Source organism: Cordyceps fumosorosea (genome assembly GCF_001636725.1).
Source record: "Cordyceps fumosorosea ARSEF 2679 chromosome Unknown scaffold_6, whole genome shotgun sequence".
NCBI classification, from domain to species: domain Eukaryota; kingdom Fungi; phylum Ascomycota; class Sordariomycetes; order Hypocreales; family Cordycipitaceae; genus Cordyceps; species Cordyceps fumosorosea.
This window is the reverse complement of record NW_017387306.1, coordinates 914,448-935,634: the sequence shown is the minus strand read 5'-3', so window position 1 is coordinate 935,634 and position 21,187 is coordinate 914,448. Positions and strand designations below refer to the sequence as shown.

The 21,187-nt window shown below is 54.4% G+C and overlaps 6 protein-coding genes across 6 annotated transcripts; 5 read left to right on the top strand and 1 right to left on the bottom strand.

Annotated features, from left to right (window-relative positions):
* Nucleotides 1–6,800: 6,800 nt before the first annotated feature.
* On the top strand, nucleotides 6,801–7,424 carry ISF_03454 (hypothetical protein; the record flags this gene model as incomplete). Its single annotated transcript, XM_018847060.1, has 1 exon — nucleotides 6,801–7,424. The coding sequence occupies one exon, from the start codon at nucleotides 6,801–6,803 to the stop codon at nucleotides 7,422–7,424; it is 624 nt and encodes a 207-aa protein (XP_018705949.1).
* A 1,166-nt stretch (nucleotides 7,425–8,590) lies between these two features.
* Nucleotides 8,591–10,227, top strand: ISF_03453 (bZIP transcription factor, bZIP-1; the record flags this gene model as incomplete). The annotated part of the gene is made up of 3 exons (XM_018847059.1): nucleotides 8,591–8,794; nucleotides 8,858–10,076; nucleotides 10,130–10,227. 3 exons carry the CDS (start codon nucleotides 8,591–8,593, stop codon nucleotides 10,225–10,227), a joined length of 1,521 nt encoding a protein of 506 aa, XP_018705948.1.
* Nucleotides 10,228–10,859: 632 nt separating this feature from the next.
* Nucleotides 10,860–12,353, top strand: ISF_03452 (L-asparaginase precursor; the record flags this gene model as incomplete). Its single annotated transcript, XM_018847058.1, has 2 exons — nucleotides 10,860–10,994; nucleotides 11,082–12,353. The coding sequence occupies 2 exons, from the start codon at nucleotides 10,860–10,862 to the stop codon at nucleotides 12,351–12,353; spliced, it is 1,407 nt and encodes a 468-aa protein (XP_018705947.1).
* A 756-nt stretch (nucleotides 12,354–13,109) lies between these two features.
* On the top strand, nucleotides 13,110–13,838 carry ISF_03451 (acetyltransferase, GNAT family; the record flags this gene model as incomplete). Its single annotated transcript, XM_018847057.1, has 2 exons — nucleotides 13,110–13,509; nucleotides 13,582–13,838. The coding sequence occupies 2 exons, from the start codon at nucleotides 13,110–13,112 to the stop codon at nucleotides 13,836–13,838; spliced, it is 657 nt and encodes a 218-aa protein (XP_018705946.1).
* Nucleotides 13,839–15,618: 1,780 nt separating this feature from the next.
* On the top strand, nucleotides 15,619–16,824 carry ISF_03450 (hypothetical protein; the record flags this gene model as incomplete). Its single annotated transcript, XM_018847056.1, has 1 exon — nucleotides 15,619–16,824. One exon carries the CDS (start codon nucleotides 15,619–15,621, stop codon nucleotides 16,822–16,824), a length of 1,206 nt encoding a protein of 401 aa, XP_018705945.1.
* Nucleotides 16,825–17,003: 179 nt separating this feature from the next.
* On the bottom strand, nucleotides 17,004–20,804 carry ISF_03449 (DUF455 domain protein; the record flags this gene model as incomplete). Its single annotated transcript, XM_018847055.1, has 3 exons — nucleotides 17,004–17,803; nucleotides 17,864–18,552; nucleotides 18,607–20,804. The coding sequence occupies 3 exons, from the start codon at nucleotides 20,802–20,804 to the stop codon at nucleotides 17,004–17,006; spliced, it is 3,687 nt and encodes a 1,228-aa protein (XP_018705944.1).
* Between the last annotated feature and the right edge of the window lie 383 nt (nucleotides 20,805–21,187).

Genomic DNA, 21,187 nt, shown 5'->3' with positions numbered 1-21,187 from the left:
GGGGGGGCAATCGGGAGGAACGGAGACCGGCCAGATGAAGGTTAGGCGGCAAAGGATGTCGTAACGGCCAAGGGATAGAAACTCGGCGAAGATGGTGTGGGAGCTGCGATGACGGCGGCGACTCGGTGCCTAACGAGACGGAAGAGGCACAGTAAGACGTAGTGGGTGTGGTGGTGTATCTGGGAGGGTGCGCGTCGTTTGTCGGGCGAATAAATCTCTCAGGTGAGGGTGGTGAGAGAGCAGACGTACAATGGCGATGGGATGCAGATGACAGATATATATGTATATATGTATAAAGACGTGGTATGCGTTGTTGCAGCACAAGACGATGGATGAGCTATTCGTCGTGGTCGGGGAGTTCAAAGAGCAAGCTTGCTCTGAATGGCTGGACCGGCGCAAGACGATGGTGTACCTGTAAAGAGCCAAGCTTCCCACCTAAAATAAGCTGGGAACTTCCAGGTTGCTGGCTTCAAGGGGGCGGCGCTGGCTGCACTGCAGTAAAGCTAGCGACGCCACCACAACGTCAGACTGGGGGGGACAGAGCGAGCGCTGATTCAACGGGACACGAAATCCTGATGATGAATGGCCTGTAATGTTACCTTATTAAAGTTGATTTCCCATGCAAAGCATTTTTTTCTGGCCATGCAAGTGCGGGAGCTGTTGGGCGGCCCCACCGTACATATATATATTTCCTCTACAAGGGTCGGTTAACAGTAAAGCACTCGCCGGTGTCCATCACCCACCCGCCCGTGAGCACTATCTCGATCAGTACGATGGTCACAATTCTTTGTGTAATAGTGAATAGCCTCCTGCCAAAGCTAGCACGCCTTATTCCGAGCCTTTTGTCTGCGGAAAATCCCAGCTTCTATGTTGCCACTTCATAGGTTGCCGCGCGCCCGCAACAACACTTGTCGCCCCCTTCCACAGCCAGGTCTCGGTCCCCCCTCCAACAGAGCCAACAAGGTTACACAGCTCCGCACAAGCGTCGACTTGACCAGTCTTTCAATCTCGTCAGCTGCTTCTTCAATTGCTGCATGATTTTTCAAAAAGTGGCACTGCAGCTCTCGGAGCGCCGTGTCAAGAACAGAAGACTGCTACTGTTGCCGCTCCGTATCAGCCGCTGCGGCCCATAGCGATCCGGCGTCTGCACCATGCCCCTCAGCTGCATCTACAGCGATGCGAAGTCCGATTATTACCCCAGGCTGCCACTTGCCACCTCAACGATAGCGCCAACCACGCTGCAGCATTAAGGAATCACGGAAACAGCCACACCAAGAAGGCTGAATCTGAGAACGTTAACGAAACAGAAACACGTGCACAGGCAGTCCGCCTTTCTTTCCTACTCACCAATCTACGAAGTACTCTAGCGTTGTACCTATGTAGCAGGCAGGACGCTACCGTGCATGTCTCTTGCTTGCTTCATTGCATGTCCAGTGCTACATCAGTGAAACGTCGTCACCACCAAGGCTCCGAGCCGTCTCATCACTTACCTAGGTACAGATTTATCTAGGTTGCCCATCTTTTATGAAAAATGTCTTGGATTCATTCACCACTCCAAACATCACCCATTCTATCCTATATAATACAGGCCGAACCGTGGCGGGTATCTAAATGCTTTCTGCTATGCTACTAGTGTACATGTATCTCTCCTTGCCACCTCCCATTGTTTGCTATATTTCAGGTATTACGCTTTTCTTGTGCGCTTCCCTCCCCACCAAAGCAATGACGCACCCACGAAGCCAATTTCGTCATGGCTCCTCTGCGTGCCATCGGCTTGTCCACGCTCTCGGGCGTATTTCGCCCGTCAACGGACCCAGCCTGCGATGACGGATCTTGCCGCCGCTGTTGTTGTTGCTTTCTCATAAAGTGACTAGCCGCCGATAGTGTTCGAACAGGTGGCTGAGGATGCACCGTAGATCCTGCCGATTTCCTGCGATGGTGGCTGATCCCATCCTGAGGCTTGAATTCCCCAGAGCTCTCTCGCGAATCAGACAGCGAGCCTTTCACATGGTCGCTCTGCGAACTGCAGTACTGTGACAATGAGCGCGCCATCTTTGGATTCGCTGTCGCCGGCCACCCGGCCTGGCAAAGGCTGATCCACGTCGCTGAGGCCATCATCAGCATTTTTCTGTCTTCAGAGACGGCCACAGTCTTTCGCTCCTCTCCGGCTGAGGACGCAGGCTGGCTGTGTTGATCCTCATGTGGCACCCCAATCGCACTTCCAAAAGGCCTCGTGGGCGGGTAACGATTGCTTGAGGAAGACATGGTATTATAGTTGTCGTATATCTCCAGAGACGCTGATGTGAGCACCCCCATAATGGGATGTCGGCGCGCATCCGGGTCCAAGATGCTAAACGTCCACTTGTCTTGCATGGATTGCGCGATTCCAGCGATGCCAGCATCCATACTATTCGTCCGCAAAGGCGTCAGGCGCCGAACCCATCTCCCCGTAATCGGGGAAGCAAAACCGTCAGACTTCTTCATCTCATAGGATCCATTCGCGATAGCCTCAATGACCCACGTAGAGCCATCACGAAACGTCAGTTCAGCGTGATCGGTGCCTTCGTGGGGATGTACAGAGACAACGGCCAAAACGTCTCGTTCCCCCATTGCTTCGGTTGAATCATTCGTACCCGGAATGGCCGGCGTCGATATGTTGTAATTTTCGCTGCGCACAAGCAGCAAGTCATTCTGACCAAGATCAGGCTTGGCTCGGAACATTCGAGGAAATCGTCTGGCGAGAGCAGGGATGATGAAGGTTCCGGCAATTTGGCTGGACGGAACAATGTCGAATGCTGGAACAGCGCGCTTCTCGCCCAATTCCTGCAGTTGGAGGACCACCTTGGGTCGAAACTGAACGAGACGACGTTGTTTTGTGCGGAGCCCAGGAGCCGGATGTGCCAGAGCAAATTTTGTCGATTTCCGCGGGAGGCGTTGCTTGCGTCGTCGTCGGCTAGAGATGTCACTCTCTGCAGTCATTTCTGACCCGGCAATGGATTCCTCGTCCTCGCTGTGTACAGGCGTCGCAAAATGGGTGACTTGCGGTTCATCGCGAAACCGAACGGAATGGTCCCGGTGTCTTGCACTCTCGGACACGGATCTAGCTTGTACTGGAAGCGATGTTGGGCGCGTGTTTGGCGGCGCTAGAGGGCTTTGTATCCGGCCATTGCGAGGTTCTATACTTGCAACCGGCGTGGAGAAGCGGCGAGTATCTTCTGCGAGAGTTTGACGCATGCTGGATCGCAAAAATATTTGTTTTCTGTGTACTAATTCTGAAGATCGGCGCTCGGTAGTATATTCGTGGCCATGTAGGCCAGCACCAGAATGTAGAAGCATACCAACCTGCGCCGTATATGCAGGAGGCTAGCGTGGCTGCTCCAGATGACGGTAATTCATACGGACGCCCAATTTGTTAAACGTAGAACGATGTGCGCAGTATCCAACCGGGTAGGATGCTCGATATAACGTTGAGAAGAGGGTGTCACTTTAGCATAACGCGTGATGGCCGATCTTTAGGTTGTTTTCGAGCGTTGATTGCCTTATTCTAGATGAATAAAGTGGTGGGGATAGGTCGTACGCGAGTACGTATCAATCGATGGAGGCGGAAGTCACGGCGGTGTTGGGGGCGGAAAGAGACAAGAATAGGTAGGACGTTGGAAGATTGGAAGGGGAAGCAGCAACGAGGGGGGACTGGGAATACCAAGAGTGAGGTTGGAACAAGAGGAGGAGGGAAGGGATGAGGGTAAGCCAGGAACTCGGGAGACGGTGGCTATTCATACTATTACGGTGGGATGGTCAAAGTTAGCGAGCGTTACGAACAATTGCCAAACACCTTTTGTCGGGCTGTCAGGCTGTCCGAGGGGGCTACAAGAGGTTAGCGCTAGGACGAGGACCCAGTGACTTGGAGGGGAGGAGAAGAAGAAAACGAGCGGGAAAATGGAAAAAAGGCTCCCAAGTGTCAGTCTAGTTTGTGGCATCCCTGCGTGCTTTCCGGCAGAGCCGCGCCCGATCGGATACCATCAGTGGAGCGGCGCGCGTGAAGCAGCATCAAGACGGACCAGTCACTGATTCAGTTGCCACGACAAAGTACCTATGTACCTTCTTGTCCGTGGTTGAGGAGGGCTGCTTGATCAAGGACGGGATTTGGAAAACGTCAAGCACAACTACACATTACCTGTATCTAGCATTTTTCCTCAATACCTATCTTCATTATCATTACTATCAACACTGTCGTCGCCTTTCATCACTATCATCACTATCATCACTACCTAGGTACCTTGTTAACAACGCGCTCATGGGGGGGTACGGAGTAAAGTACCTCTTGCCCGAGTTCAGTGGGTTTTACCCGTGAAACGGATAAACCGGTACATTCAGCCACAGCACCCACAACACCCTGGTTCGTAGGTACCGTGACCCTGACATTTGCCCCAGCTCTCATCCAGCGGACATTTTTAGCATCCGAGCTTGATGGATGGATGGTTGGCAAAATTCAAATGGCAAGCCACAGACACAGCTGCGAACATTCACTAATAAACCAAGTTACTAATGAACAAGGCAAATGTATTGCCGTGACTACCGTGACTGCCGTGACCACCTACACGGTAGGGCCAGACAAAATGAGGTTTCTAATCAAGAAAAACTTTATTATCAACGGCCGTTCGACCAAAACGGTACACTACCTTTCCACTGATGAATCCACTACAGCGAAAAAGTTATTCTCCGCTCCCGGCATCGTTGACAGAAGCGAAAGTTAGTACTTCGGGAAATCTTTAATCTTCCAGTCAGTATTCACATTGTTTTCTTTTGTCCTGTTTTTCATTTTCTTGTTTCGTGGGATGACATTCCAGAACTACGTCCAGTGCATTATTTACCTACCTATGTATGTACGTAGGTACCTACCTCCTACCTACCAAGTTACTCGTATTCGCTACCACCGCCAGTTTGTGTTATTTAACCCTGTAACCACACCCTTGCACGCGCCCCTTCCCCCCCGAGGCACGCACTGTAACCTAACACTACAGCCACAAAGCTGGAACGCAATCCGCGTATTCGTTTTCCTCAATCTCAGCATCGCAATGCTTCTCCCTGCACCGCCTGATAATACTGATAATGCCACTATCCTCTGCGGCGTTCCAGTCAAGTTGCATCTTCGCCTCAGTCCTTGATCAAATGAGCATCATGTCGCGTGCTCGTTCTGGAAATGAGCCTTGTTCCCCTCGCCAATCAGCCGATTCTTGACGTAAACTACACGCGCTTTGCCTCTCCACCAAGTTTGACTTGATATGTCATTATACACGTATCACCACGCCCTGCGAGGTAACAGTAGGAAATACGAACAGTCCACAAAACTCATGCGAAAGTCCGTCGCGTAGTCGCCCGTCAGGAACACTGCTCTAATGAAACAGTCAAATCCAGCCCTATATTCCCAACACAACGGCACCTGCTAACTACTAGGTAGTTTTCTCCGCTACGCGTATGGAATCCAAGGCCTGTAGATCACCGTTGCCCACCACCTCGAGGGCATGTGGCTAACCACAACTCGGAGACTAAAACGTCGCTTCATACCCGAAACGGCCTCTGCACGCTCCCGGCACCGACTTGCTCCACGGAGCGTCGGGGGTCGGCGTGCGACCCTTACGATCAATCTCCGCCGTTGGCGACGGACATGTCTGGAGACTATGGTACGTCTCCGAGCCATCCGACGCGGTGGGTAAGGATGGGGGAAGTTAATCGCCGTTCTCCATGTTGACCTGTGTGCTTTTTCTGGCTACGGAATAAGGCCGTGTAAGTTAGAAAAAAACTGACCCTTGTGTTATAACCTTGAATTATTCCATAATCCTGAGTGGAGGTTTTTCCCAGACAAGTAAATCATTTTACCGAGTCCGAATCTACTTCGGATTTTCCAACCCCCGAGCATGGCCAACGCCTATTTGCACCAGAGGTTAGAGTTGTTTAGGGTGCTAGAGTTCTGGGGGCTTCACTACAATTGGGGAAAAAAAAAATTTCATGGCCATACAGCGTTATTTGTGGGTATGTTTATCTATCGATCCTTACGGATTACAGGCTGAAGCTTGATTGCAGGGTAGAGTGGGGCTGTAAGGCAATTCCAACCTCCAGTTATCCAACGGCGAAAAAGTCACCAACCGTCAGCAACCTCACAACCGTGCGATCGAATACCATATTTGTGATAATAAGGAACCGCCGGCAGTGAATAAACTGCATAAATGTATTTCACAAATCTATTACGACACTCGCCGTTATAGCCTGACGCGAGCATGGCGCGAGCGCACTTCATCCCAGCACGCGACTCCCGACATCGCGCAGCTGTCGTCGCTTTATATCGGGCGCTGGCCAAGACGGCAAGCAAGGTCGCCCTGCCGGAACAGATCAGTGCGACACCTTCGGACGGGAAACGTATCCAATCGATACTCCGCCGCCGGTTCGACAAGAATTCAAAAGACACTAGTCCCAGGCTCGTTTTCGCTGCGCTGACGGCTGGCTACAAGGTGTGGCCTAACTATCAAAATTCCACTGATGTCCACATTTTCTAACAGAGATAGTTTCTATCACTCCTCAAGAAATCCCAAGATGTCAAATCGGACGAACATCAACAAATCGTGTGGCATCTCTCGAAAATGAAATTTCCAGCAACACCAGCTACAAGCCTTCCAACCCAACAGGCCACCGAAACAAGAGAACCTCTGTTGATAAAGCTATCCGAACCTGGAGAAACGCCAAAATATAAATCAAATATATACCCTCGACCGCTGAACTCCCTGGCTCGGCCTCGGCGCGTGCCGATGCTGGCAACCACCGCCGAAGGGCTGCCCTTCCTGCGGACGTCGCCCTCGCAACCTCACCACATGTCACGGATGATTGGACGCAAAAACAAAATCTACCAGTCCAAGATTTTCAAAATCACCGAGATCCAGGACGAGCTCATGCCGGCCGCCGAGGCGGAGGACCGGTGGGAGCGCATCGTCACGCGGCAGCTGCGTGAGGAGGGGCTGCCGCCTCGGGAAGCGCCTTCGGGCGACGCGGAGGAGACCTACGCGTGGAGCCTGTACCTATCCCGCCTGTGGATTGAGTGGAAGATTGAGGCGACGTGGCAGGACTGGATCGCGCGGGGCGAGGCGCTGCAGCGCATCGTGGACGCGGAGCAGGACCTGGCGGATCAGGAAGCGGGACGGACGCGGAGGCCCGAACCGACGACTGGGGAGCATGCGCGGCCGATGGCAACGGTCAACGTCTCAGGGAGCAAGTACAACTTCTTGACTCCTCTTGAGCTCCAGGGGAAACCGATTCAAATGGACGGTCATGACGTCTTTGCCTCGGAGACTTGGGCCGCGGTTGTCAGGTCACGGCACGGCATGCTGCGATCCTGGGCCGACAAGGCACAGACAGCTCAAAGAAGCACTGTATAATACGTGTATATATAGAGAGATTTCACAAATATCATGTAAAAGTATGCATCAATGCCTCGGACATGCGTCTCATATTCGTCAAAGTGTCGTATTTAAGTGTCTGGGCCCTAGCCGGCGTCAGTTAGAGCTTTTCCCCAGATAATTACGTAAGAGCCACTCTCATTTATCCAGGTACCCATAATGAGTACACCACGATTTCCCCAGCTTTGATAGGGGAAATACCATCATGTCGGATATTTAGGCGCTTCTGCCCACATATTCGCTGGGCCATCGCTGCCCCACTGATGATCGACCTGGCCCTGCCGAAGGCAGTGATGACACTGATAGACTACCAATGTGTTGACAGGGAAAAGGTATAATTACTGAGACTAAGTAGCAACTGCTTAAAACAATAACAATTGTAAATAAGAGAAAATTTATATAAACTTAAATTCACGAGGACTATCCAAGAAAATGAGCCTGGTAGTCGTCTCATCGGGAGGACTTTTTCAATTCCAAATAGACAGCAGATGACTAGGTAGTTCATCAGCATCACCACTACCCATCCATTCTCGAGTGTGCACTACGGGAATTCGACTTGTTCGAGATGTACCATCTTGTCTCAAGGGATATTCCGTCCTGTCGGAATGACCTTGGCTTCGACTCGATCGTCGATGTAGTATGTACTGTATGCATTTAATGGCCTTTACCGTCTCCGCCTGGCTTTTGATTAGCGCGATGGCTAGCCGATGTTGAGGTAAAACCACCAATAAGAAGAAGTATTTCACTGGATACGCGCCTCCACCCCGTGATCCTGGCTGCACACTGAGCTCCTTTTGCCCGCCCCCTCTGCGGCTGCTCGCATTCTCTCCGATCTGCCAGCGACGCCTCCAAAATCGGCATCTTGTCCTTCGGGAGGCCAAGAAATTGAGCTTTCAATTAAGCAATCCCCAGCGAGGCATCCGAAGGAAAGTGGGCAAACTCAGATACTACGCCTCCCGACAGTTCTCGGAGCTCCCGACAGGAAACCCAGTGCTCCACAATCGAAGCGCCTTACCTACTACCTGCGGACAGAGCCGTGGACAGAGGAATAGACGTCGTCGACATCAAGCGGCCACGACGCCACCCTCCTCAACCTACCAACTACTACAGAGCATCCATGTTGCAGGATCGTTGCCATCGCTGTCATGAAGACGGAACCGCCAGTTCTTGATACGACCCCAGGCCAGGCGTTTGCGCCGACTTTTGCAGGGGGCGCTACCGAGCCGGTCACGGGCAAAAGGAAACCATCGCCGGGCGAGGAGAAGATTGCCGGCGAAACGGAAGAGCAGAACCAGAAGCGCGCGCGCGGCCGCCCGCGATTAGATACCAAAGACGAGACCGCCGCTGATGTAAGTGCTGCAAGACCCGACCGTCCGCGCCGTTTGTCACACCTATGTCTAACGCGAAAATAGCGACGGAGAACGCAGATTCGCCTCGCGCAAAGGGCGTACAGGCATCGCAAGGACAATGCCATTACGAATCTGGAGGAGAGGGTCAAGGAGCTGAAAAAGAACAATGCTGATATGAGTCGCGAGTTTCACAAGTTTCATGATCTCGTGCTCACGAACGGCTTGTTGGATAGCTCGCCAGAGGTTGCCTCCCGGCTCAAGGCCATCACGGACAACTTTCTCAGACTCAGTGGCATGAACGCCGGGGAGACGGGCTACATCTCTCCAGAGGATGAACGCACGACAGTCGCCGACGGCTTCCGAGGCCCAGGAGAGGCGAGCTCCGGCTCGTCAGCGGGAATCCAAAGCCCTCAAAAATCTATCCCGGGCACAATAGAATACAACCAGCAGATTCCGTCGCCTGCGCAGGCGACGGTAGCAGACTCGATTGCCTCTTACGAAATCGTCGCTCAGGCCACACCGGACAACGCCTCGTTTCCGCTCTACACAGCCCTGGATGTCGTACCCAACCTCGCCGGGTTTGCACCTGCCAGCTCGCCGTTTGCGACATTGCCTTTTGCCAACTCTTTCTCTTACCACGAGATCACCTTTGGCCGACGGTTGCAGAGACGGACAACAGAGCGTGGTCTCTACTTGGCGTCGTTGGCGAACCCGCCGCCCGAGAGATACGCCGCCGTCTTTGGCTTTTCTCTTCTGTTTGAATCTCGCGAATCGATTGCGCAGCGGCTCACACAGCAGTTAGCTAACCTGGTCATGCCGTTCCAGGACCAAACCAACCCGCAAAAGGGTCCCTTCGAAGAGAAGATGCAGCAGCGCATCAGACTGACGTTTGGGTTTGAAAAAGAGTTTTTGAATACCGAGGAGATCGAGATGTATCTTTGCCAGCTGGGAATCGTCATTCCACAGCAAGTCGAATTCGTGGATGCGGAGGTGGATGTCAATGAACTCACCGATGTGGTGCCTCCTGTATTGGGTGGGCATGGGTCCTTTTCATCCCTATCTTCTGGATTCGAGAACCAGAATCCACAGGCCCCTGTTCCAATACCGATGAACATGGATACCAACCATGCCATGATCAACCAAACACAAATGCCGCCACCCGGCGCTGTTCCCTCTGCTGGCCTGCTACCTTACATGTATCCGCCAGGCATGGGCAATGCGTGGGGCGCAAATGCCTGGCAGAAGCCAAAATTGACCATCAGCGTGGGCGTCTTAGTAGAAGGTGAGTACCATAAGACAACTGAAAAACGATGAACTGCACTAACCTTCAGCTAGAACTGGCCTGCCGGGCTGTCTGCATGGGAAAACATCCAGGTGTCCGAATCAAGGATGTCAATAATGCCATCAAGCTGGCCGCTGGCCTGGTACAATGAACGCTTGCTACTCCTTATACTTCTACATATATCTTCTCGTTGCTTTTTCCTCGGTGGGATATCATCTCGGCGCACTGGAAGGGGCCAGTATTACTTGGCAGTTCTGAACATATTGATATCCGGCTAATTGTGGCTAAGGAATGGGCGTTCTGAAGGGATTTTGCTTTTGGATGTTTTGGAATAATTCCCGATTTTGGAGATGTCTAGGAAAAGCCCTGACAGAGCAAATTGGGTGTATAATAATCTGGATGGGCGGACGGCTGGCGTTGGCGGGATCCAATTCTTCGCGATGGCTCGCCTTTCCCTTTTATAAGTGCACATCTAGCGCGAAATCGCGCATCAAATATGACTTTTAATACAAACTACCGCTTCGTCGTGCTTTAACTATCTGTACACTTTACTCTGCCAGATGGCTCTGTGTGGTGCGCTTAGCCGGGTAGCCTGGCCGACGCCGGATGGCGGCTTTACATAATACCTTCGGTCAGGGTACCGGAGCCGGAGCATCACCAACTTGTTCGCCTCTACATCACTTTCTTAAGCTGGCTGACTCCTCACAGCAACATACGACCAATTTTAGGCCGACTGTCTACGTCTATGCTGAAGAAAATTATTAAAGACAGCAGATAGCCAGCATGTATTCTGAGAAGCGAACTCCAAGGGCTGGCAGCACGCCGCGACTCGTCATCCACGGCGGTGCGGGCAACATTGTCCGCCATGGCTTCCCCGTCGAAAAGTACGAGCAGTACAGAACAGCCTTGCTCAAGATTGTACGTTTATCTTTTCTTCTATTCTCTTATGCGCAGCTGAGCTGCGACCGCAGGGCGCGTCTGACGACTAATGACGCGCGGATGCAGATCGCAAACACGCAGGCGTACATGACCACCCCCGTCCGCAGTGACGACGCCAAGGACAGCTCGCCACCAGCCATGGGCCCCCAACGCCGGCGCCGCCTCCCCTCCGCGCTCGAGGTAGCCACCCACGCCGTGGCGCAGCTCGAGGACGAGCCGCTGTTCAACAGCGGCCACGGCGCCGTCTTCACGCGCGACGGCGTCAACGAGCTCGAGGCGTCCGTCATGGTCTCGCGCGGCTTCCGCAAGCGTGGCGTCGGCGTCATGGGCCTGCGGCGGGTGCGCAACCCGGTGCTGCTGGCCCGCGCCATGCTCGAGCACGGCGAGCAAGACCTCGTCGGCCCCGGCGGCGGGAACCGGCCGTCAACCATGTCAGGGCTGGACGTCCCGTCGGCGCAAGGCCACACACAGATCTACGGCGAGGCGGCGGAACAGCTCGCGCGCGCGTACGGCTGCGCGATGGTCGAGCCGGCGTACTTTTACACGAGGCAGCGCTGGGACGAGCACGTGCGCGCGCTGGAGCGGGAGGGGGAGGGGACGGCGACTACGGCGACGTGGGCGGCGGACGAGTTCCTCCCGCAGGGCACGTGTGGTGCGGTCGCGATGGACGAGGACGGCGTGGTGTGCGCGGCGACGAGCACGGGTGGCATGACGAACAAGCTGACGGGCCGCGTGGGCGACACGCCCGTGCCGGGTGCGGGCTTCTGGGCCGAGGAGTGGACGGAGTGGACGGAGGCGACGGCGACGGCGACGGCGACGACGCCGTGGGAGCGGCTGGTGAGCTCGGCGCGCGCGCCCATCGAGCTCACCGGCTCTCTGCGGGGGCTCCTCGCCGACTGCCTGCCGACGCCTTTCCTGTACTCTCCCGTCGTCGAGTCGACGCCGACGACGCGGTGCCTAGCCGTCTCGAGCACTGGCAACGGCGACTCCTTCCTGCGGGTCAACGCGGCGCGTACTGTCGCGGCCATGGCGCGGTGGAAGCCGCAGACGGGAGCGGCGGCCTTGCGCGCGGTGGCGGGACCGGGCGGCGAGTTGCAGCGCAGCGCGGGGGAGCGCTGGGGCGCGGCGGGCGAGGGCGAGGGCGGCATGATTGGCATCGAGGCGGTGGTGACGCGCGAGGGTGAAGGGGGGGCGGTGACGGCGCGAGGGGAGATTTTGATGACGTATAACTGCGGTGGCCTGTACCGCGCGTGGATCGACAATGACGGTAAGCCGGTGATGAGTATATGGTCGAACACGACGTGGGATGAGTTGCCGGATGGGGATCACTTTGAGTGATGAGGGGAAATACGGCATGGATAGAGACTGATAGATTTTCGCGGTTGCAGGTAGACCGAGTGTTCAAGGGAACATTGCTCGCGGAGCTTTATATGAAATTGCCTGTTATTATCATACTCTCAAGCATCGTCACATAGAACTACTATAGCAGTACCCTAGATCTGAGAAGCCTCTATTGACCCTCATTCTATCCAAGCCACAAGTTTTTTTTCCGTTTTGTTTTCTTATTTTATGCGTTGAACACTCGTTATTTGCTGGACGATTGTCTTCTCTTTCTTATTATATTTCCTGCTGTAGCTCATGTATGGCAGAGTAAGGGCAAGGTTGCCGACTAGTTTGACTGTATCTAGTTAATCGAGGTGGGCATAAAAGCAAGAGCTAGCCGTGCCACTTATATAGCACTCGACGTTTATTCAAGCAACCATAACAACGACTGCTGAATCAGTAAGAAAGCCACTGTGATTATCTGCAAAATAGAAAAGAAGTTGCGTTGATAGGCAGCCCAAGCCCGTCCAATAATAGCGGCACCAGTGACTAGCCGCATCAAGCACGCCGATGAATGGAAACATGGAGAAGGCTGGGCGGGACACGTCGGCGAGGCTAGTATATAAGTTTGTCCATGCTTTCAATTCTTCTCAATGATTTCCAAAGAACGGTTTCCCCCCCCCCCCTTCTCCTACGTTCAGCCTCATACGAAGCTGACTGCCTGTCTGACCGCCCCCGTCCGACAACTTGAACCAAGAGCCAGCCAGAGCCATGGGTCTCCAAGTAAAGTCCGCTGGCGAGCAAGACGCCGCGCGATCCGTGGTGATTGAAAAGGTAGCATACGGCCGGGGCTCCATTAGCGACATCATCTTCCCCGGCCCCGCGAGCGAGGACGCGGACGGCGCGCGGGAGGCGCAGATGCTCAAGTCCCTCCGCGAGGACCCAGCGTCTTGCCTGTGGCTGCAGGTCGTCGACGAGGACCGGGTCGGGACCGGGCAGCACGGGATGGTGTGCTTCTCGATGGGCTACCTCTGGCTGTCAACGCCGCCGCCGCCGACGACGACGACGAGAAGGGTCTGGGGCCCCGGGTCGAACCCGGAGGCGTGCGAGCGGTTCTTTGGCGGCATGACGAGCAAGTGGGCGGAGCGGATGGGCAACAAGCCGCATTTCTGTAAGTTGGCCACAAACGGCCGTACTGTCTAGGGTAGGGGCGCTGTAGCTGATGATTGGCAACCACTTTTAGACTTGAAGCTGCTTCATACGGACCCGACGTATCAGAGGCGTGGAGCGGCATCGATGCTGCTGAAGCGGTGGGCGGAGCGGGCCGACGAGCACGGGCTGGAGTCATACCTAGAGGCTACCGAGGAGGGACGGCCTCTGTACGAAAAGTTTGGCTACGAGACGGTGGACGTGTTGGTGACGGACTTTAGCAAATGGGGTGGCCCGGACAAGTTTGAGACTTGCTTAATGCTGCGAAAGCCCAAGACGGGCAGCGCTTGATGGTATGACGGGGGATTCGGGTTAATAGTGAGGGAGGACGAGGGCCATGATGTTGATACGTATGTATGTATGTATGTATGTATGTATGTATGTATGTATGTATGTATGTATGTATGTATGTATGTATGTATGTATGTATGTATGTATGTATGTATGTATGTATGTATGTATGTATGTATGTATGTATGTATGTATGTATGTATGTATGTATGTATGTATGTATGTATGTATGTATGTATGTATGTATGTATGTATGTATGTATGTATGTATGTATGTATGTATGTATGTATGTATGTATGTATGTATGTATGTATGTATGTATGTATGTATGTATGTATGTATGTATGTATGTATGTATGTATGTATGTATGTATGTATGTATGTATGTATGTATGTATGTATGTATGTATGTATGTATGTATGTATGTATGTATGTATGTATGTATGTATGTATGTATGTATGTATGTATGTATGTATGTATGTATGTATGTATGTATGTATGTATGTATGTATGTATGTATGTATGTATGTATGTATGTATGTATGTATGTATGTATGTATGTATGTATGTATGTATGTATGTATGTATGTATGTATGTATGTATGTATGTATGTATGTATGTATGTATGTATGTATGTATGTATGTATGTATGTATGTATGTATGTATGTATGTATGTATGTATGTATGTATGTATGTATGTATGTATGTATGTATGTATGTATGTATGTATGTATGTATGTATGTATGTATGTATGTATGTATGTATGTATGTATGTATGTATGTATGTATGTATGTATGTATGTATGTATGTATGTATGTATGTATGTATGTATGTATGTATGTATGTATGTATGTATGTATGTATGTATGTATGTATGTATGTATGTATGTATGTATGTATGTATGTATGTATGTAAATGCGGTGTTTGGTCATTGTATGTATGTACTAGTTAGGGATGGATGACAGGGCTGCAAGGCTACACTACTTATGTATGTACAGTACTACAGGGGCCTCCGACACGAGGCAGACCAGGGCATTTCAGCCACCGCGTCGAGGATGACGCGGCGGTTTCTTAGGGGAAGGAATTAAACGAGAAACTAAAGAAAAAAAAATGAGATGGAATGTAGTTGGATGGCCTGTATAATGAAATTGAACATTTGTCAGTTTAATTCTTTATTTCGTTACTGTTCATAGTTTCCTGGCTCGTACGGTGCCAGGGAGGATCTTGACATGTGAGAGCAAGCGAGTACGCCCCTATGATACGATAACATCACAGCACAACAACCCAACTAACGCCAATTGGTCTCCATGTCGCGAGTAGCTTCGGACGGGATGTTTTGACTAACTAGAAAAAAAGCTTAACGCAGCGGGAGCTGGGCTGGATGCAATGCATTGCGGACGGGTGCTGACGCAAAAATAGGTGAGCGGGTCAGCCTGCGCCACCTTTATAGGTCCATACATACAGACATTCATACATACAAACATACATATGTAGGTAGCGAACTTACAGGGGACTTTTTCTATCCACTAGAACTGCTATAACCGGGGCTGGAGCCACTATAACCAGGCAGCGGCGAACAACCCAGAGGCACCACTCAGCTCACCGACGATCAAACATCTTTATCCCGACAACTTTGTCAGTTTTTCCCTTGTTTCTCTCACTCTCTCTCTCCCTTGACTCCCTCACGATTGACAACGATATTACGACCCCTGACGATACAAGACGTTTTTCCTTTTCTCGCACTCAACTAGGTACACACACCACCAACACCAATGGAAAAGGTGCAGCTTGCCCGCGCACATGCTGCCCGCGCCGAGGCTGAGGGTGCCGCTCGACTACAGCTTCAGCAAGCCCAGCAACAGCAGCAGCCGCCGCCGCCGCCGCCGCAGGAACAACAACGTCAACGAGCACATTCACAATCCCAGTCGCCCTCGCCGCCCACACAGACGCCCCGCGTCCAGCGCAGTCACGTCGATCTCCGTCACCACCACCACCACCACTCAGCGTCTCGTCCCCAGACACCCCCGCCGTACTCCGGCCCGTCCGACCCGTCCTCCTCGGCCGCGCTCGAGACCAGCGCCGACGATTCCTACCCTCACAACGGCTCGGGAGGCTCATCCGGCAAGGGCTTCCCGCGGTACCCGGGCCTGCCCAAGATCGACTACCGCATCTACTCGCCGCCGCTCTTCAAGCTCTCGTCGGACCTGATGACGCTGACCTCCAAGGCCGAGTACCTGTCGACCAACGCGGCCGCGCTCGTCACCCTCGTGCGCACGCAGGCGCAGGTGCCGCCCAAGCCGTACATCGTCGTCAAGGGCTCGCGCGGCCGCAAGGTCGACTTCGAGGTCAAGCTGAACCTGATGGCGCTGCTGATCCCCGAGGGCAACGGCGGCGCGCGCATGGACTACATCCGGTGCGTCGGCCACGACGAGGTCGCCTACCGCGGGGGCGCCCGCCCGGACGTGCTGCCCGAGGTCGGCGACGGCGGGCTCGACGAGTGGTGCCGCCGCTTCGTCGAGGATCCCGCCGGCATCAAGACGTTCACGCTGGAGCGCGTCGTGGCCAACCTCGACGTCGGCTGGATCGACGGCCAGATGCGCAGCCTGCTCGCCAGCCTCAAGTACAAGGGCAACGTCGACGTCACCTTTGTGGTCACCCACTCCAAGATCACCGTCCAGAACCCGGACAAGGTCAACCAGTTCTTCACGTCGGTCACCAGCCTCTTCGCGGGCAAGAACAGGTACGAGGTTGTCAAGTCCGTCTGGCCCTTTGCCTCGGCACGCCCCGGCGAGCCCGGCCGCCGCTGCGCCGTGCAGACCGAGGAGACTTGGTGGCGCGAGTGGCGCGGGCCGATCGGCTACGCGATCGCGCAGAAGCGCCAGGGCTGGGTCACGGTCGAGGACAAGCTCGAGGCTGTCATGGAGGGCAAGGGCAGCAACATGGCCCCCGTCGACTGGGGTCCCGAGTTCCATGCGTAGGGGGATTAAGTGTAGGTGTGAGTGTGTGTATTCGTTTTGTGGTGTGACTTGGCATGGCACCGGTGTTTTGGGCCTTTTTTCTCTTCTTCTTATTCTTTGGGGGGCGCAAATGTGTATGTATACAAATATATCTCAGAGCACAACAAACTACTTCGGAATCTACCACCTCCTTCTTCCCCTCACAGCACGTCATCGGCCGGCACCACGCCGCTGCCAAAGACCCTGTCCACGCGCGTCCTGCGCTCCCAGACGACGCGCCCGTCGCTGCGGCGCTTAAAGTAGAGGATGCGGTGCTGCGGGATGAACTCCTCGTCCGTCTGCTCCGTCTTCCACTGCGCGAGCGGCTTCTCCTGCGCGCCCGCGAACCGGTCCTCGAAGCCGACGATGAAGTCGGCCGCGTCCAGCGCGCGGTCCCAGCGCAGCCGGTGGAGCACGTCCGATGCCGGCCGGAACCGGCCCATGCCCTCGGGCTTGGCGTCGGTCGGCACGTTGAGCTTGACAGGTCCGCCGGCGGAGCGCTTGGCGGCGGCGCGCGAGGAGGAGCTGGTGGTTGGCTCTTCGTAACCGGGCTGGCCTTCTTCATCTTCGCCGTCGCCGTCGTCCTCCTCCTCGTCGCTATCGTCCTCGTCTTCGAAGTCGTCGAAGTTGGCATCAAGGCCGTCTAGGTAACCGGGGTCGAGAACGGCCGAGGCAACGTCGCCGGCGTTGACGACACTGGCGGCCATCCAGCACGAAGAGGCGTCGTAGTATCGTGTGTCGCTACGTATCTTGGTCTCGAAGTCACGCAGGAGGCTGTCGAGGGCAACCTTGGTAGCCTTAGCATCGTCCTTGGCGCGATCGCTCTCAACACTGTCCCAGGCTAGGCCGATCAGATAAGATCCCTGGTACTCTGAGCCCGTCGCCGAATCCTCCATAGGAGCGTCGACGAATCGCCCAGGCCACATACGTGGTAGGAGGGCCGGCGCTTTTCTGTTCATATCTACGAAATTGAGTTAGCACAACCGAGTTATAGCTTAGATGTGAATACCAAAGTCCTTACCAACTAGAACGGCAACGCAACGTGACTCCAGCCAACCCAGGAACTTGCGGCCGCCGGAGGGTGAGGCTCCCCAATATCGAGCATCAATTTGGACGTAGCTCTTGAAGCCCTGGAGAAAGTCCTGAACTCCAGAGGCTGTAGCGCCGGTTGGGCCGAGGAAGTCATCCCAGCTCGCCCCCGCTTGAGATAGAAGAGAGTTTGCCTTGCAAAGCTCAGACGCTATCGTCTTGACAGTCGGCACCGACGCGGCCATGGCGGTGTTGAGGGCCGGCGCATGCCATCCCAAGAGACAGAAGGGCTCTCGGGAGGTGCGGTGATAGCGCAGCTCTTTGTGAAAGAACGGATCCAGCACGACCTGCATCTCCCAGTCGAAGTCGGCGTAGTGACGGAAGAATGTCGTGATGATGTCCGTCGTGGATACCGTCTTGGACAGTGTGGCTAGCTGCTTGCAGATGGGAGTGAGAAGGACGGTGATGTGGATGCCGCCCAGGAGACCGAAACGCGCGCCGTAGATGCCTCGCGACTTAGCCCAAGCCTTGATCAGAAGGAACGCAACCCGGAACTTGGCGAGGTCGGGGATGGAGCGCAATAGATAGTACATGTCCCGGGCCGGCTTCAGCTTGGCCAAGGTTTGCACTGGAAGCGCGAATTGCGGATGGGTAGGGGGCAAATTCATAACGCCTGGGAATCTGAGAGCAGTTAGTGAATGAAAAGAAGACAGAGACTGTACGAATAGAACCAACCTTTCCACGATGGAAGTAGCAGCACAGTAATGGAGATCAAAGGTAATGTCTAGGATCTGAAGCTCCAGGCTCGTGCCAGTGCTGGCCAATACCTTTCGCAACACACAGATCCTTGGATCAGCAGCCTTCTTCAGACGCTGCAGAGCTACGCGGAAGAATACTCTGGAGCTGATGGTTCCGATGCAGAGGCAGTCGACGTCAGAGGAGCTCATCCAAACACCAAGCCCAAATGATCCTACCGGGACAAGGACGAGGCCAACAGGTGTGCGTCCCTCTTGGTCCGGCTTGTCTTGATCGTTGCCCGACAAGACACCTTCCAAAAGGGATATTGCTTGTCTTCTCCGAGATTCGTCGTCTTCGGTGGGCAGGCAGCCATGAGACAGCAACGTCTGCTTCACATCCTCGAGCCGGCCCAGGGACGGCGCGGCCTCGGTCAGCTCGATGGGCTTCACGCGGCCAAATATACCGCTGGGAGAGACGCCAGGGTGAGCGCCCTGGCTAAAGAGACAGCGGATGCCCCAGTGGTCGCTGGCATGGACCCGGCTGTCGTCGGCCAGCTGCGTCAGCAGGTCCTTGCCGAACATGTTGAAGGCGACAGGGCGCAGGGGCAGCTGCGCGGTGAAGAGAATGCGGTCGTAGCGCTGAGGTCGCTTGTCGGCGCCGCCGCCTACGAGCTTCGCGGCGAGCTTGTTCTCGAGCGGGTTGAAGGTGGCGCCCTGCTCGCCCTCGTAGACGTGCATGACGGCCTCGTTGGCCAGGGCCAGCTCGGACGACTCGCCGGCCGAGATCTTGGTTGCCAGCCAGACGTCGTGGAACTCGGCATTGGCCAGCAAGTCTTGGATGTCGCTCAGGCACTGTCTGCCGTTGGTGGAGAGGGACTGCGCCATGTCGATGGCGTACGAGGAGGTCGTCACGTTGAAGTCGCCGGCGATCACGCACGGGTGCGTGCCGTACCGCTCGGAGAGATGTCGCTGGAGGCGCAGGACCTCGACCTTCTTGGACGAGAGGGCGCCGTCTGTCAGGCCCTGGCTCAAGTGGCAGCCAGCAACCACTAGCGGTTTAGTGCGGGAGTCGGTTAGAGGATCGTGAAACGAGACGCCGGGAAAGGTCGCGACGGCAGCGCCCTTGTGCCGGCGCTGAAGAGGGAGATACTCCCACGAAAAGGGAAACCTGCTCAGGATAGCAATGTTGAGAAGGCTAGGAAGAGGGCCGATCTCAGGTTGGTCGGGCGGGCCGTGGGTGCTGTAGGGATACTTGGCGCAAACGTGGTGATCCTTGAGGAGGTCCGGGAGGAAGTGGTCCGAGACTTCCTCAAGGACGAGGATGTCGGCCTCGGCACGCCGGGACAGGATGTTTTGAATAAGAGCCGAGTTTCTCGACCGATCCGGCGGCCATGAAAACTCGGAGAGAACATTGTAGGAAGCAACGATGAGGTCTGTCGTAACATCCGAACTCGGCGCTAAATATGAGGTGTCCAAAGCCTCCCAGTCTTCTGATTCTGGATTGAAGCGGTAGGTAGGCTGAGGGTATGCCTTGACAGTTTGCGAGTGATCACTCTTATCGACCACCAAGACCTCATCTTGAGGAAGAGTACGCTCGACCAGGCGTTTTGACTCGACGTCGAGTAGCCTCCAGAGCTTCATTCTTCGAAGGCCATCCGCAGGACCGGGGGTAGTATCCCGCACCATAATGGCGAGATGGGCCCCCTCCCACGAGATCGGCGTCAGCAGACGGGCTTTGTGAAGGAGAAACTTGTGTGTATCTGAATCTGCATCCTCGGTCTGACCAACAGTTAAATGAGGAGTATAGCCGCCCTGTGCTTTCCAACCAAGCGCAGAGCGCACATGATTAACGAGCTTCCTCAGGTCGGCGGCGGCGGCGGCGTCGGGCTTCAGGTACAGAGTGTTGTACTTGTCGTGGACGAAGGCATCCGCGTGTGTGATGGAAACCTTGGACGGCAGGTGGCTGGACAGGTCGAGCTGGAGGAGAGTGTCGGCGGCGTCGGCGACAAGCTCCGGATGCACAAAGGGATAGACGAGGTTGATATGGGGAGGCCATTTCGCATACGCCTTGTCGTTGAGACTGCGCAGCCGGTTGATGGCGGGCCAGAGGCTTTGAGGAGGGATTATGCACAGCGCAGTGTCGTGTGATGGTGCGCGGAATCTTGATTGCGAGGTTGGGTCTGGGGTGAGCGCCATGATGAGATCAGTTTTGTTCTCTGCAGACTTATGGAGACGTAGAGGGGGAAAAGGTTATGGGGGAGATGGAAATTGGCGATGATGAAGTGGTGATGAAGAGCTGTGATCGGACGTCGGTTGAAGTGAGGGGGAAATGCAAGGATGCTCGCCAAGAGTCCAGCGCCGGATATGCAAAATAGATGCGCCAAGTAATGTGACATGCTCTAGTATCTCGAAGGAAGTGAGGATGGGCGCAAGTCTTAAATGGTTGCATACACACAAGATGAAGCCCGCAGTAAGCCTATTGAGTAAGGCGGATTCAGACCTCTCTCATGACAACCCACCAGATGGTGAGTCACGCCTTGGAGCACTGACCGCATTACTTGGGGAAAAAAAGACAATTT